This window comes from Ricinus communis, chromosome 8 (assembly GCF_019578655.1).
Source record: "Ricinus communis isolate WT05 ecotype wild-type chromosome 8, ASM1957865v1, whole genome shotgun sequence".
Lineage (NCBI taxonomy): Eukaryota > Viridiplantae > Streptophyta > Magnoliopsida > Malpighiales > Euphorbiaceae > Ricinus > Ricinus communis.
In genome coordinates, this window is record NC_063263.1 from 7,832,361 (window position 1) to 7,846,797 (window position 14,437).

The following is a 14,437-nucleotide window of genomic DNA, read 5'->3' on the forward strand; positions in this document are numbered from 1 at the left end:
CAGAATCATATATCATATGACCTATTGAGTGCAACAAGATCACAATGAATTCTAACAATGCAACATTAAGTATAAGAAGATTGGAACTAGTTAGAAGATAAGGAGGAGGAGGATGATGACACTTCAGCTTTTTTCCAAAGTGGAGAGCTAATGCCTTATTCCATCACTATTTCTAAATTCTAAGGAGGACAACCCTTTATCAGTTATCCTTTTAAATACCATATAGCTTTCTGGTGTATACTACCCATTTATAATGGATAATATGGATAGGCCTTATCATCCAACCCTTTCCATGGAGGTTTGTTCTTTTCACTTTTCCAATTCATTTGATTTTCTTTTCCAAAAGCAAGGACTACTCATTGTCAAAAGATTTTGTGACAAATTTTGGTCATGGGAACTTGGATATAAAGGCTTGAAGTGTCATAAAATAGTTTATTAAAAAAAGCAACAAAAATATTAAAAACTCTTCTCAAAATTGTTTTTCTATTAGCCTAATGATGCCAAATTGGACTTTAATCTTATTTAATTTTCAGGATTTTAACAAAAATAAATTTATATAATTTTGCTCAAGAATGAAATAAAAAATTGTGGGACATCCTACTTTTGAAAATTTGAATTTTTATTTTTTGGAAACTTATTTTTAAAGAAAATATAACTTATTCTGCTTTGTTAAAAATCAAATTTTAAAGAGCAGCTTAAAAACAAGAAGGAAGAAAGGGGGAATAATAAAAGCCAAAAACAGGTGAGAACAAATTGGGCACTGGAGAAGTTCAGAATTGACCAGTTTATCTTCCATTGAGATTGGGTTGCCACATATTCAACAAATGTTTATTAAATGATCCATATCCGAAATTCTAGTACAAGGGTCCTCAGGGCTGCAACTTCTGTTGAAAGGCATGTAGAGTTCTTGTTCTTATTCATTAAATCCAATTTGTTTCCTCTCTTTCTCTTTTGTTGATCGCAAATTCTGTTAAGGATGTTTATGGAGGATGCATTGAATGGCCTTTAAGTAATTCCAAGAGACTAGATAGAGCAGCTCCAACCACAAATCTCTGCAAATTTTGATCCCTCATTATTCATCTATATTTTATTTTATTTTTTCTCTGCTTAAATATATCCAGAATCATCAATGAAAATACATTTCAACTACCAGAAATTGACCACCACTTGCACTTTTATCATTTCATACAGAGTAATGAGATGATACTGATGTTTTCCTGTACACCCAGCTTTACTGATGTCTAGCTTACTTGCACGAAACTGCAGATATAAGGTCAGTTAAAGCAAAGAGACATGCTCGTAATTAGGTAAATCTTCCAATGATAATAATAAAAGAAAAAGACCATTATTGTGCAAAGTACTAGTGATAAATTTCCCAATATAATGCTTTAGTACTTTATCTTAATAGTACTGGAATTTTCTCTGAAAGATCTAATGCATTTTGAGATTATATATCAGAAATCATACTTGAAACAACTCTTTTGGATCATGCAACTCCTTTGGATCATTACTGGAAGCAAAACATGAACATTTCAAGTCTACATTGAAGTATCTTGCCTAGAAGCTGTGCATATACAACTAATTATCATAGACTTTATAAAGTTTATACATGACAGTTGAAGACTCCAAAATGTTGGTATATGCCTGTGCAACTCCAGCTTTATAGGCTATTGTGCTTGCTCACCTTGAAGAAAAGAAAAACATATCAATTAGTTAATGCATTGCAAAGGATTAATGCAGTTTTGAGACTTCAGTTTTTCAATCACTTATATACCAAAATGTTGCGGTTAAAACTGCATCATAGCAAAAATATGTAGGACTTGCAGAGAAGTAACCATAAAATGAAGAAGACTGAATAAAAATTTCCACCAAATCCTTTATTTCATAAAACATTAAAACTTGATTTCAGTTTTAGTCACTGCTAGTAGTGAAGCCCCTCACTGACTCCCAAACTTTGACACATATAAAGGTTGATCACCAGTCCTTTGTTGGAGGGAGGTAAAAATACAAAAACATCCAGGTCAATCCAGCTCTAGGTGAGAAAATCAGATTAGGGGTGGTCATTAATATCTTAATGATAGGAAAAAAAATCAAGGTTTTCTCCTCAGACAAGAGGATGTCAGAGAAGGAGGAGTTCTTAGATGTATAAACTGTTTTGCCTTCTTATGAGACCGAGGATACTTTCAAAGTTTACAAGTAAACTGGAAAAAATCCTCAAATTTTTCCCAGGTCTACCGTCCTAAGTTCCAACATATGTAGAAGAACCAATGCATCAATAAAGGACATCAAGCTGCAAAATTAGCAAATTAAAAGTATCTTAGGAAGGCAGAATAAATTCTTGCGCAAGTCATGCTCTTTATGCTGGATATCTGAATGCTCAACAAGCAAAATAGCAGGCTAAGGCAAAGAACAGAAGAAAGCCACTCACTAATCAGCTAGTTTGGTGCTCTCTAAATACGAATCTAAACTTTGAAGAGCCATTGTTGAATATACTTCCAACGTTTATATCAATTCCTCAATATAGACATGTCAAATATAGAAAAATGCTTCTTGGCACTTCTATAAGCCATAGTTTTGAAGAGAATTTTACATCAAATTCCTGTTGCACCTCCTAGATGATAGAAATGCTCAAAACTTCCAGAAATAAGGCAATACCACCAAGACGACTGACTATTAGGCAATTGTGTGTGCCTGGGTGGTGTGCACTGTATAACGGATGGAGGCTCGTTAAGACACAAGCATACAGAGCTGCAAATGAACAGAGTACAGGTGGTGCAGGAAAGTGCAGAGATTCAAGAACATGCCATGTTAGGATCAAGTATCACAATGATACAGAGGAGGATTAGAGTAACAAAGACATTAGAGAGAAACACCAGGAGAGAGTGGATGCAAAGAGCCAATAGATACCTACCTCAAGTTTATGAGAAGCATCTATAGGCAAGGCTATGTGTGGCTAAGCATGTGTTCATACATTAAAAGTAAAAAAGCTTGGACATATTTTCATTGCATTTCTCTTTCTTAGAAACACAGCAGTTTCACCAATTTGACTTGTTTCTTCGTAGAGGCTTCACGCCTATTTGCTTGGTCTTTTGTACAGGTCAGCTATTATTGATTGACCTTGTCAACTAAGTGAAGCACTGATTGACCTCAGCCTCCTAGCTCTCTTGGCCCACAATCTACAGAAGTGCAAACTTGAGACGTCGTGACATGATCAGTGCATTGATCCATGTAATGCCCATGTCCCGCAGTTTAATTGACTATTAGGTGGACAGGGGAAGGAGCTGGCATGATTCTATTTTAACAAATTTAGAAGGTGAAGTGTGATTATTTCCAACTTACTATCGGTTTCCTCCAGCACCGGTGTAGATGAGTCAACTGAGAATCCCAACTTTAGCATGACTTCTTCCAAACGAGTTACATCTGTCAAGTACAAGTAACCAACCTACAAAATGTTTTGCAATTAGAATCCAGCCAAGAACAGATTTTTATATCATGATTGAGGAGTTTCTCAAGTGCATTAATAAGCGAAAGTAAACAGCCAATTAAATAAGCAACCAGAGAAATCGTACATATATATGGCCAAATCACATGATTCAATATCACCTCAATTAATCCTACACCAAGATTTAAGACTTTCTATACCTTATATTTTAATTGCACAATGTAAAAGATGCATTTATGCGAACCAAATTTCTTTTGAGGCATCTTTCTCCAAGAAGAATTTAAAATAAAAATATTAGATGAATATAGAGTTATAGATGCATGACTGAAAAAATGGTTGTTTTTTCATCATAACCAACAATTACCAAAGAAGCTGGAACCCATTATTAACCAAATAATATTTCGAAATCTTACTGATATTATTATGGAAAAAAAAGGTAAAAGAGCACTGACTAGTGTCTCCAGTGAAGATGCTCGGTTATAAACTGCTGCTCCAGCACGTTTTTTTGTCCGTGTTTTAGCTGAAGCAATATTCTTCCCCCACCGAAGGACATCTCTGCATCAAATTGCCAAATGCCATTGGTTAACATATGGAAAATATATAAGTTCAGATTTAGCAGCCAATTTACAAGGATTTCCGATAGATGGAAAAGTCAGTACAGAATTAGTAACAGTGTATAAGAATTTCCAACAGTCGGTTTCAGGCTTACCAAAAAGGAAAAAACAATAGCAAAATGTGCACCTCTGTTACTAAATACCCTCCCATCTTTGCTATAGAATGTACCAACACAACTTAAATGTTTAATCACAAGAAAGAACTTTTGAGCTATTCATGGTCATAGTGGCTTGACTCTGTTGTTCATTCAGGGGAACCCCCTATTTTCCTTGTTCTGTACTTCCTGTAAGGGACTGCTAGGATATTATACTAGAAATCATGAGAAGATTATATTCTGTAAGTGTTAAAGGACTTAGACTTTCCAATTTTGCTAATAGGTCATTAAGAAACAACTTAATTAATTGGTCATACCAAATTCATGTAACCTTCTTTAAAAAAGATCATTAAAGATTTAGTAGTACTGTTTAAAAAATATTACAGTGTCAGCATTGACCTTGAAAACCTTCTAAATCACCTGTATTCAACCTTCACAAGCTTCTAACTCTATTAAGAGTCTTTGGGATAAATTATCTTCACCATACATGGATTCTTAACACTATTGGCACTTGCCGCGCTTGCTAAATAAGCAAGTAATGCTATTCTAAAATTAAGAAAAAATGCCAAATAAAATCATGTTCCTAAGAAAGAATCTGGTTCCCTCAATATGGGTGAGTCTTTTAGCGGTAGTGAGATGATAAATTTCACGTTCTCTTGCCTCACAAGAGAGATGATATTTGACCTCTACTTCAAGTATATTCTCAATTATAATAAACAGAGTTTAATCTTCTGTTCATAGATTGATACATCTTCATGTTCCTAAACCACCCAAATCCTAACTTTTAAATGATTATTTGAGGGAATAATGAGTCAATCTATCCTGAACTTTACACATAGTTTCAAATTAGTAACAATTTGCTATATGAACTTTGCAATGGTTACAAATATATTCATTGATCTCTCATTTCCTACATGTAATTAAATAATATGGTGGAAACAATATTAAAAAAGAGAGTATTAAGATATGAAACCTCACTGTTATTTACGAGACAAGATGGCGAGCTTTAATTTATAACATTAAAACTCATCGTTTCGTCTTATGAAAAACGGTGAATTTTGATGTTTTAACCTAAACACTGAGTTATCTTTGATTAGAGTTTTCTTTTATTCTTTGTTTTTTTTCCTCCTTTGCCATTATTCTCTCTCTCTCTCTCTTCTCTCTTCTTTTGTCAAAAATGGTGAATTTTGATATTTTAAAGTGTGTTTGGGATGACTGTTAGATGTTGAAAAAACATGTTTTGGATTTTTTGATTTAATAATATTAATTTTTTATTTTTTTATAAATATTTTTATGCAAACCTGCTTTTGCGAAAACATATTGTGAATTGAATTTTTTGATTTTATAATATTAATTTTTTATAAACTGTTTTTTGCAAACCTACTTTTGCAAAAAACATTAAATTAAATGCTTTTTGCAAAAGCATTTTTCGAAACTCAAAAGAAATAATTAAAATAAAACTTAAGTTTGGAAAAACACTTTATCAACCTTAATGCCAAACGAATCCTTAACCGTTCTTTTTTATGTTGTTACCATTTTATTATTTTTAATTACACATTGAAAATAACAGATAAGTAAAGACACACGACTAGAGAGAGTTTGATAAAATTATAACCATTCACAAAGTTTGTATAACAAATTGTTACTAGTTTAAATTATGATAGAATTGCAAAAATGTGCAAAGTTTAGGATAGGTAAACTCATTATTCTTTCTTTGAAACATCAAGCACTTTGTTCGAAATGAGATGCATCCAACAGATATTTAGCTTAGCTATAAAATTCTGCATCCCAAGTACAAATTCTCCATCTCAAATCAGCCATTTTAATTCAAAACGGTGAACCCTGATGCTGAAGTTCAGATGTTCTAAGGACACCTAATAGAAGGTTGTTTAATTAGAATTCATGTAGTGGCAACATAATGAGACCGAGCATCACTTCACGGGACTTAGAAAACAGAGTTCTTGTATATGCTCTATCAGATAAGTAACATCCAAAATTTAAAAGATATTAATAGAAAAATTTAAATAATTCACCATTTAAGGTACCTACTAGAGATGAGGATTCATGTTTTATAGAGCTGAAAGAAAGATACTACATGACTTCTATCCACTATGAACATCATAAAAGTTACAATAGAAAGAACATAATTAAAAGCAAAAAAAGAAAAGCAATATAATTTGCTCCACCAACCTTTCTTCTTTTGACAAGAAGTTATCATTAAGAAGCTTATGAAGCAACGCATCCTGATTTCAGCAAGACAAAATATTAGAATGTCTGCAAGAACAAATATCCATAAAACTTTATGTGTAATTAATTCAAAGTTTAGAGGGGATAAATCCTTAGGATAAACATGTAGCACCTAATTTAGGTGCTCTTCTGGTGCTGAAAGGGAAGAAGAAGAACAAGGGTAAATTTACTAAATATATACTAATCAAACTAAACATACTCCTATGCAACCTTTGTTACTATCTGGGAAACTAAACCTGCTGCCAAACACCTAAAGCTATAAAGGGAGAAGAAGAACTCACAAATACATCAGTGAATTATTAAATACCATTGGAAGTAAAATGCAATTTATTTAAGGTTACCTGAATAGACTCCACAGAAAGAAGACTATTCATCCTAAATTGTAAGGAAAGAAAAGCTTCCCTGCCCGCAAATATTAAATTGGTGGCACTATATACAATTCATCTATCTAGCAGCTGAAAGCAGAGTGAAATAGAAAATTTCCTTATTACTCTTATTGGATCCATGCATAGCAACTGAAGTTCACAGATTATAACTAAAGCTAAAGGACAATGAAAAATGCAAAAACAAAAGCATAAGATGCTATGTTACAAAAATCTAAAAATTTGGTTGAATATTAAATCGCAGTATCACCATATGCACATACCACTTAAGAAAATACAATAACATCTATGAGCAGAAACTGCAAGAACATAGTGTTTAGGAATGTACCTGTGCTTCACAGCGTACTACTGACATTACGCGATCATTGTATTCCTCAATGCTTAGTGGAGGAAACAAAAAGTGTCTTCGAGCATATAGCTGCATGGTATAGGAAATACTAATATAAGGCATGCAGGAAATTGACTGCTGTCACGCATCCGCTGTTTCTTATTATTAGTCACACAAGCACAAGTGTAGCATTGATGAACAATCATACAAGAAAGAAAAAAAAAATCTACAATCAACAAACTTCTGCTGCCAGTCAGTGTTGAAGTATCATTGTGCGTTTAGACCATTCCATTCCATGAAAAATGTATTGCCTAAAACTCTAACACAAACTTTATTTAAAGTGATTATGAATATTTTGAAAACTCACCTCATATATGCTATCACCGATATATGCTAAAGTTGCTGCATTATAAACTGATCGAGGCTTTTCCACTTTTGGTGGAGTGGGCATCCATCTTTCATATCCCAAATATGTATCATCCAATTTCTTCATAACTCCTACCATAGACTTCGGTAAGTCTAAAAATGCAAGAATTCAATTCAATTGTACTCAATTCAGTCAATTCTCATGTTTGCGAAGGTCATAGTTGCTATTTGCTAGAATGTAATCCTTCAAACCTTAAAAAGAATGCAATTTCAAAGAAACGAAATCATGCCAAAAATGACATGATTTTGCAAGAATTCAAATGAACTGAGTTCTTCCAAACAAGGCCTATAAGAAATTCCACAGAGGAAAACACACCAAGAATCTCCTAAACTAAAATGATAGAACTAAAACATCTTTGTCCACTAAATAGCAAAGAAAGATTTGTCTATTACGTGTATATAAGTTCCCACTAAACTATGACTATTGCCTACTAAAAAGGGAAAAAATGAAAAACAGAGCTTTAAAGAGAATTATCAACAAAAAAAAGAAAAAGAAGAATCATACTACAACTGAGCAAGAAGAAGTGATAGTGTGTGTGGCGGGTACCTTGAGGTGTAGTGTTGCGTTTGAGAAGGTTAGAAACTGATTGAGTTGTTACAGTGACTGAGAGAGGTGAAGTTGTGGTGGGTGGTGGTAAAGACAAAGTGTTGGGCTGAGAGGTGGGATTTTTGGTGTGTTTTCGAGGAGCATTTGGATTGTAAGTGAGTCTTTGCTGAGTGTCCCATGATGCTCTTACACTTACTCTCAGCGACGATGACATCGTGGATAGAATCGTTGGCATTTCTGACTTTGCTTTGCTTCTTTCAGTTCAGTTGGGGAGCTATCAATGTAGTAATTAGTAATTTGAAAGGATTGGGTTAGGCTTCCGTTTCTCTTAGGCTTCTTTTGGCCCACAAATCATTCCCAGGCCATGCTTTTAGAGACGCCGGCTCATTTACGGCAAATAAGAGGTCCTCAAAGATTCATTTAAAATATAATTATTTGAATTGTTCTAAAATCATTTAAAAGCTGGAATAATTAAAAATTTGGTTTCATGAACTTTTCAGAATTTGAAAATGAAGTGTCTAAACTTTTAAAAATAATAATTAAGTGTGTCAACTTGATAAAAATAAACGAACAAGAGGTTACTTATTTGAAATGTTGATATAGATTATTTGATTTTAAAACTATTATGTAAGGTGGAAAAAGAGTAACCCGAAATTACACAAAACCCCCTTACTTAAGCAATTCTTCGATATATTGTTCCAAAAGATTCAAAAAAAGAAAAATTAGGAATTTGGTTCTTAAACTTTCATTAGAATTTAGGAATTAGATATTAAGGCTAACATTTGAAGATTTGTCAGAATCTAATCCAAAGAAACACTACGTCGATTCGAATTTTGAAGCATCTGTCAAAATGAAAAGGTATTTTCTTATGCTTGATGTTTTAGGGTTTATTTGTTTATACATATAGGATCCATTTATGGTGAAATTTATTAAATTATTCATTGTCTTTCAATGGAAATGTGTAGTTTTATGGAAATGGTATAATTTTTTAAGCTCTTTTTTCTCTTGCATTTTCCTATTTAATGTTATTTTCTAGGGTTAATGTGTGTGTTTGATTTTTTAATTTAATATGCACTTTATTCATTTGTATTTGGGTGGAATTTGATTAGTGATTTAGGGATTGAACAAAGAATTTATTTCGGGGGTGATATGTATGAAATAGACATAAAGGTTGAGAAGTTTTCTTTGTTGGATTTTGAAAAATTTGTAAATGAGATAATATGTTATAGGCATTTGCAAAAGTTACACTTTAGGATCCCTGGTAAATCTTTAGCACATGGGTTGAGGTTGTTGTATGACTTGTCAGTTATAGACATGCTTAATATAGTTAAAGAGCATAGTGAAATTGAAGTATATACTGAGCATAAGGTAGTACGGGACCAATTGAGGGATATATTTAGAAATAAATAAAATAGTGAGATTATATGTGACTTAATAACTAATGGAGCTCTAGAAAGAGGTACAAAGTTAAATGAGGCAGAAAAAGTTGGTGAAGTAAGGGATTTTGTTGAGGGGATATTCAATTTATCTTAGCAAAAGATAGTGAATGAAGATGAAGGTGTTTCCAATAATGCATCTAATCAATTTGAGCATGGTCATAGGTCAGATGAGGCTTTTGATGTGGTAATTGAAGATCAAACTCATAATTTAGATCATATGATAATGCGGCAAATAAATTTCAGGAAGTAGATGTGTTTGAGGAGGGATCTGACCTAAATAAAGATAGGGAATCTAATAAAAAAGTGATTAAGTATGAAGGATTGTCAGATGATGATGAGGAATTACAAGAAGCCAGAAATAAGTTGAGGCAATTTAGACAAAGAAACTGTAGATTTGAGGCTGTTGGACGTGATAAAAATGCAACAAACAACAATAAGCAAACTGAAGAAGATAGAAATAAGCCAGTTGTAGATGCTGGCAATGACACAGATTAATTTCAGTTGAGTGATGATTACAATGCAGTCAATAATGATCCTTCCAATAATGACCATGCAGTGAGAAAGAGGTTGAAATATCCCATATTTCAGCCAAATACAGAGAATATCCATTTTTCTTTAGGCATGAGATTGCAAAGTCCAAGACAATTTAAAGAAGCTCTTATCAAATTTGCAATCCAAGAGAGGAGGGGGATTAAATTTACGAGGAACACATCTGAACAGGTTAGAGCAAGGTGTGTAAGAAGTAATTGTGATTTGATGATTTTTATATCAGTAGACAGTGTTAGTAAGAGGTTTATAGTGAAGACCTATAAAAATGAGCATTCTTGTCCAATTACTTACAAGAATAGGAAGATAAGCACTAAAAGGCTTGTAAAATATTACTTATATAAATACAAGTCTATATCATGCATGAAATTAATTGACTTGAAAGGGCTGCTTAAAGAATGTTTAGAGTTAGAGATAACTTTGACTAAGATAAGGAGGGCAAAGGTGCATGCAATTGCTAATTTGCAAGGTCAAGTAAGAAAAGAGTTCTCTATGGTTTCGAATTATCTTGGTGAAATAACTAGGAGCAACCAAGGTAGCACAATTGTTATGAAAGTTCATAGACCAAATTTCTGATCAACCAGCAGTATTTGTAAGACTTTATATCTCATTTGATTGCTTGAAGAAGGGGTTGTTAAGTGCATTAGAAGGGTGCTTGGGTTAGACGAGTATTCTTTGAAAGGACCGATCAAAGGTGAGATTTTAGCAGTAATTAGGAGAGAAGGGAATAACCAAAAAATTTCCTATGGCTTAGGCTTTGGTTGACACTAAGACAAGAATTACTTGGGATTGGTTTTTACAGCAGCTTAAAAATGATTTGCACCTTGAAGATGGTGATGGTTGGACTGTCATCACTGACCAACAAAAGATAATCTTTTAACTTCATTTTAGGCATGTAAGTAAGCTTTTAATTTATATTGTATGCAACTCATGATGTTTTTACAATTTCATGTTTTTCGGGTCTTCTAGATTTTGTGAGTAATATGCTGCCTAATGCTGAATATAGGTGTTGTGCAAGATACCTATATAAAAATTAGAGAAAAAGGCATGGAGGAAATAAAGACCTTCAGAAGTAGTTTTGGATATGGGCAAAACAATAAACATGCCTGATTTTGATAAGAATATGGAGAAGCTAAAGAGGCTATCACCTAGACGTTATGAAGATATATTGAACACTCACCCTCGATACTAGTGCAAAGCTTACTTCAACGCTAGGTAAAATATGATATCGTAGATAACAATCTAATTTAGGCATTTAATGGAAAATTTATTGAGGCTAGGACTAAAAATATTATCTCAATATTAGAAGATATTAGAGAATTAGTAATAATAAGGTTGCATACCAATATGGATATGACCAGCAGGTGGAATGGTGATTTTGGTTATAGGATTAGGAAAAAGTTACATGACAGTTATGTAGAAAGTGGAAACTGTTAGTTGTTATGGAATGAGGAAAGTGGTTTTTTGAAGTGGGGTATAAGAGAGATACCTATGTAGTCGATTTGAAAAATAAAACTTGTCCTTGTCGAAAATGGCAATACCTTACCCTCATGCGATTTGTGCAATGTTGCACATAGATGGCAGACTTGAGCAATATGTTAACAATTGGTATAAGAAAGAAAAGTATTTAAAGGCTTATGCACATATGATGCAACCAATGAACAATAAAATTTTTTGATAGAAATCTAGAAATAATCCTCCACAACCACCTCCTTTTAAAAAATGCCCAGTAGACCTACTAGGAATAGGAGAAATGAAGAAGGTGAGAATGGTAGTGGATATAAGCTTTCCAGGAGAGATAGAAAAATGACATGCTAAGTATGTTTTGAGAAAGGACACAATAAGAAAACATGTCCCATATTGAAAGCACAGCAAGCAGTACAACCTAAAACTTAATAAGGTCCATTACCTTCAAGGCAACAGACTAAAAGAAGCTTCCAAACCAAAACTTCAAAAATTTTAGTAAGCATCTATCTATTTCATTTTCTATTTTACAATAAATGTGATGTTATTAATGTTATATTGTATAATATGCATACATTTTAAGCAAAAGGTGGTAAAGGAGTTATTGGAGCTGTTGTCTTACGGGAATGCAGTGGTTCACAAAGTGTTCCAGCTCAAGTTGAAGTATCCATTGTCACTAATACTCAAGAAAATGAAGCTCAATGTATGTCAGGTGTTGTATCTAATGTGAACATGAACCTAGGCAGTAATGATAGATTTAGAAATGCATTGCCATATCAAAGGAAGAACCTGAAGAATCCATGAAAATAATACATACCTGGGTTTGCAGTACAATCAGTAAGAGGTTATGGTGTCTTCATAGATCCAGTGACAGGCCATGTGGCTATAAATGTGGTAATACCAGTTCATTTTAATACTTTTAATTTGTAAATGTTAAAAAGTTATATGCTTATAATGTGCGTTTTGGTTGGATATATTATTTACAACCAAAGACTAGTTCTCAAAGAATAATTTACAAGAAGGGTATAAGAAGAGAAGGCAATGAAGTCGAGCCATCATTCATGACACAAATAAAAGCAGGATTTAAGAAATGGGGCAAACAGTTTAATACTACTTCTTAATCAGAGGTAAATTATCTTTAGTAAAAAATTGTCTTTCGTTAATGCACAAATACTTAATATATGATTATGTTTTTACTATATCATTAGGGAGAAAGGCAGACAAAAATCTTATCACTATTTGATAAAGATAAAGAGAAACAAAGCACATAAGCTTCAATAGAGAATTTTGAGAAAAAGAGGAAATCCAATTATGATGATCGTGCAAAAAAAGAAATAAAAGCAAGCTTGGAGAAAGTGGTACCAGTTCCACAACTCAAGAACCTCCAATGGGAACACAAGAATCCATTGCTAGATGACCAAATTAAAGAATCTCCAAATGTCATGTATTTATTTTGTTAAACTTATGTTTTCATTTCTTATTTTTGGTACAATTTGTGATAGTGTCTATTTTAGCACAATGTAATGTTAATTGAGACCAATTGTAGATAAATTGGGATCCTTTTCACTTTGTTTCACTAATTTATAATGTGAATCGATGGAACTAGTTATTAGCATATTAATAAATGTTCGCTTTTTGGTAATGTGACTAGTAAATGTCTTAAATTTTGTTGTTTCTTTTTAAAGCTCTTACTACATGTTTTCGCCATTGCTTTGTATATGAGCATACTGGTAGTACTGACCATTGCTTTCTTACTATATACCTTTACATTTCTTTTGAGCATTTTATCAAACATATAGTGAAAACAACACCAATTATATCAATAAATTATTAACAAATAAAATTATATCAAGTCATTCTTTCAAAATATAAATTCGTCATATTTCATTCATCAAACAACAAATTATAGAGCTTTCTCCTTCTATTTTACATAATTAGTCCAAAAATACATACCATAAACACTGCATTTAGTCAGGAAATAAAGTAGCAGTGAGTAACAATAAAAAATTACTTCCTATTTCCATGCCCATCAGCATTAACCAACCATTCAACACTGTCATTTTAGCATAATCACCAACAATGAAAAAATTACCTACGCCCATAACCACTTTTTCCTTCTCTAATTCCTTTTTAGTTCACCTTATATGTTATTAATCTTCATAGCAACCTAGGTATGATTTGTCTAGCTCTTTTACATATTGGAGGATCAATCCATGTGAAATAATCGCAACCTTCATTTGCAGTACCAATTTCGCACGGCATGAATATCCTACTTGAATTTTGATTCATCTAAGAGGTTTTAACTATGCATGCTTGTCACACGAGCAAAGTGAACCAACCCCGTCCATTTTTTAGGACTTTACAGGATTGTCTTTAAACAAAAAAAAAAAGAAAGGTGAAGAGATGAATTAGAGATAGAGAATATGATTTGATATGAAAACACAAATCCTAACCTATTTTATTTTATCTTTCATCCAAATGGGTGTTTTAGTCTAACTAAGCGTGATAGATTTCCTCTTTCTTCCACCTAAGCATGCTAAACGTTATTTTTATTTCACATTAGTTACTATTGTAGAGCAACCGGTTAATGACATGCAAAACAAACTTGTTTATTTATTTTTAATAAGTTGACACATTCAATTGTTATTTTTAAAAGTTTAGACACTTAATTATCAAATTTTGACAAATTTAAATACTACATTTATAATTATCACTTTAAAAGTTTAATATTTTATATAGTTTGTATGCGGCTAGGCTTATTTACAACCTACTATTGTATATTCAAAGTTATATTCTATACTTTTATTTTCTTTTAAATGATATGAGAATTTAATTTTTATCAAAAAATGAAGTGCTAATAATTATCTATTTTTACATGCATCATCCTTGCTAGGCAAATTTTGATC

The 14,437-nt window shown here is 32.6% G+C and overlaps 1 protein-coding gene and 2 long non-coding RNA genes across 6 annotated transcripts; 2 read left to right on the forward strand and 1 right to left on the reverse strand.

The window, feature by feature from the left end:
* Positions 1-637: 637 nt before the first annotated feature.
* LOC125371002 lies at positions 638-3,512 on the forward strand. Its single transcript, XR_007217161.1, has 2 exons — positions 638-1,307; positions 1,459-3,512. It is a non-coding gene; the product is annotated as an uncharacterized LOC125371002 (long non-coding RNA).
* Positions 1,480-8,377, reverse strand: LOC8266967 (mini-ribonuclease 3). Of its 2 annotated transcripts, none has more exons than XM_015724329.3 (7): positions 8,083-8,377; positions 7,477-7,628; positions 7,110-7,199; positions 6,342-6,394; positions 3,895-3,997; positions 3,340-3,442; positions 1,480-1,684 (listed from the first exon to the last, which is right to left on the reverse strand). In XM_015724329.3, exons 1-7 carry the CDS (start codon positions 8,315-8,317, stop codon positions 1,668-1,670), a joined length of 753 nt encoding a protein of 250 aa, XP_015579815.1. In that variant the 5' UTR covers positions 8,318-8,377; the 3' UTR covers positions 1,480-1,667. The 2 variants fall into 2 exon arrangements, with proteins under 2 accessions (XP_015579815.1, XP_015579816.1); XM_015724330.3 differs by having other exon boundaries at positions 7,477-7,607; positions 8,083-8,376.
* A 390-nt stretch (positions 8,378-8,767) lies between these two features.
* On the forward strand, positions 8,768-13,172 carry LOC107261919. 3 transcript variants are annotated; one of them, XR_007216920.1, is made up of 4 exons: positions 8,770-8,940; positions 12,115-12,425; positions 12,524-12,658; positions 12,740-13,172. It is a non-coding gene; the product is annotated as an uncharacterized LOC107261919 (long non-coding RNA). The 3 variants fall into 3 exon arrangements; XR_007216919.1 differs by having other exon boundaries at positions 8,768-8,940; positions 12,115-12,658; XR_001535825.2 differs by having other exon boundaries at positions 8,768-8,940; positions 12,121-12,658.
* Positions 13,173-14,437: the final 1,265 nt, after the last annotated feature.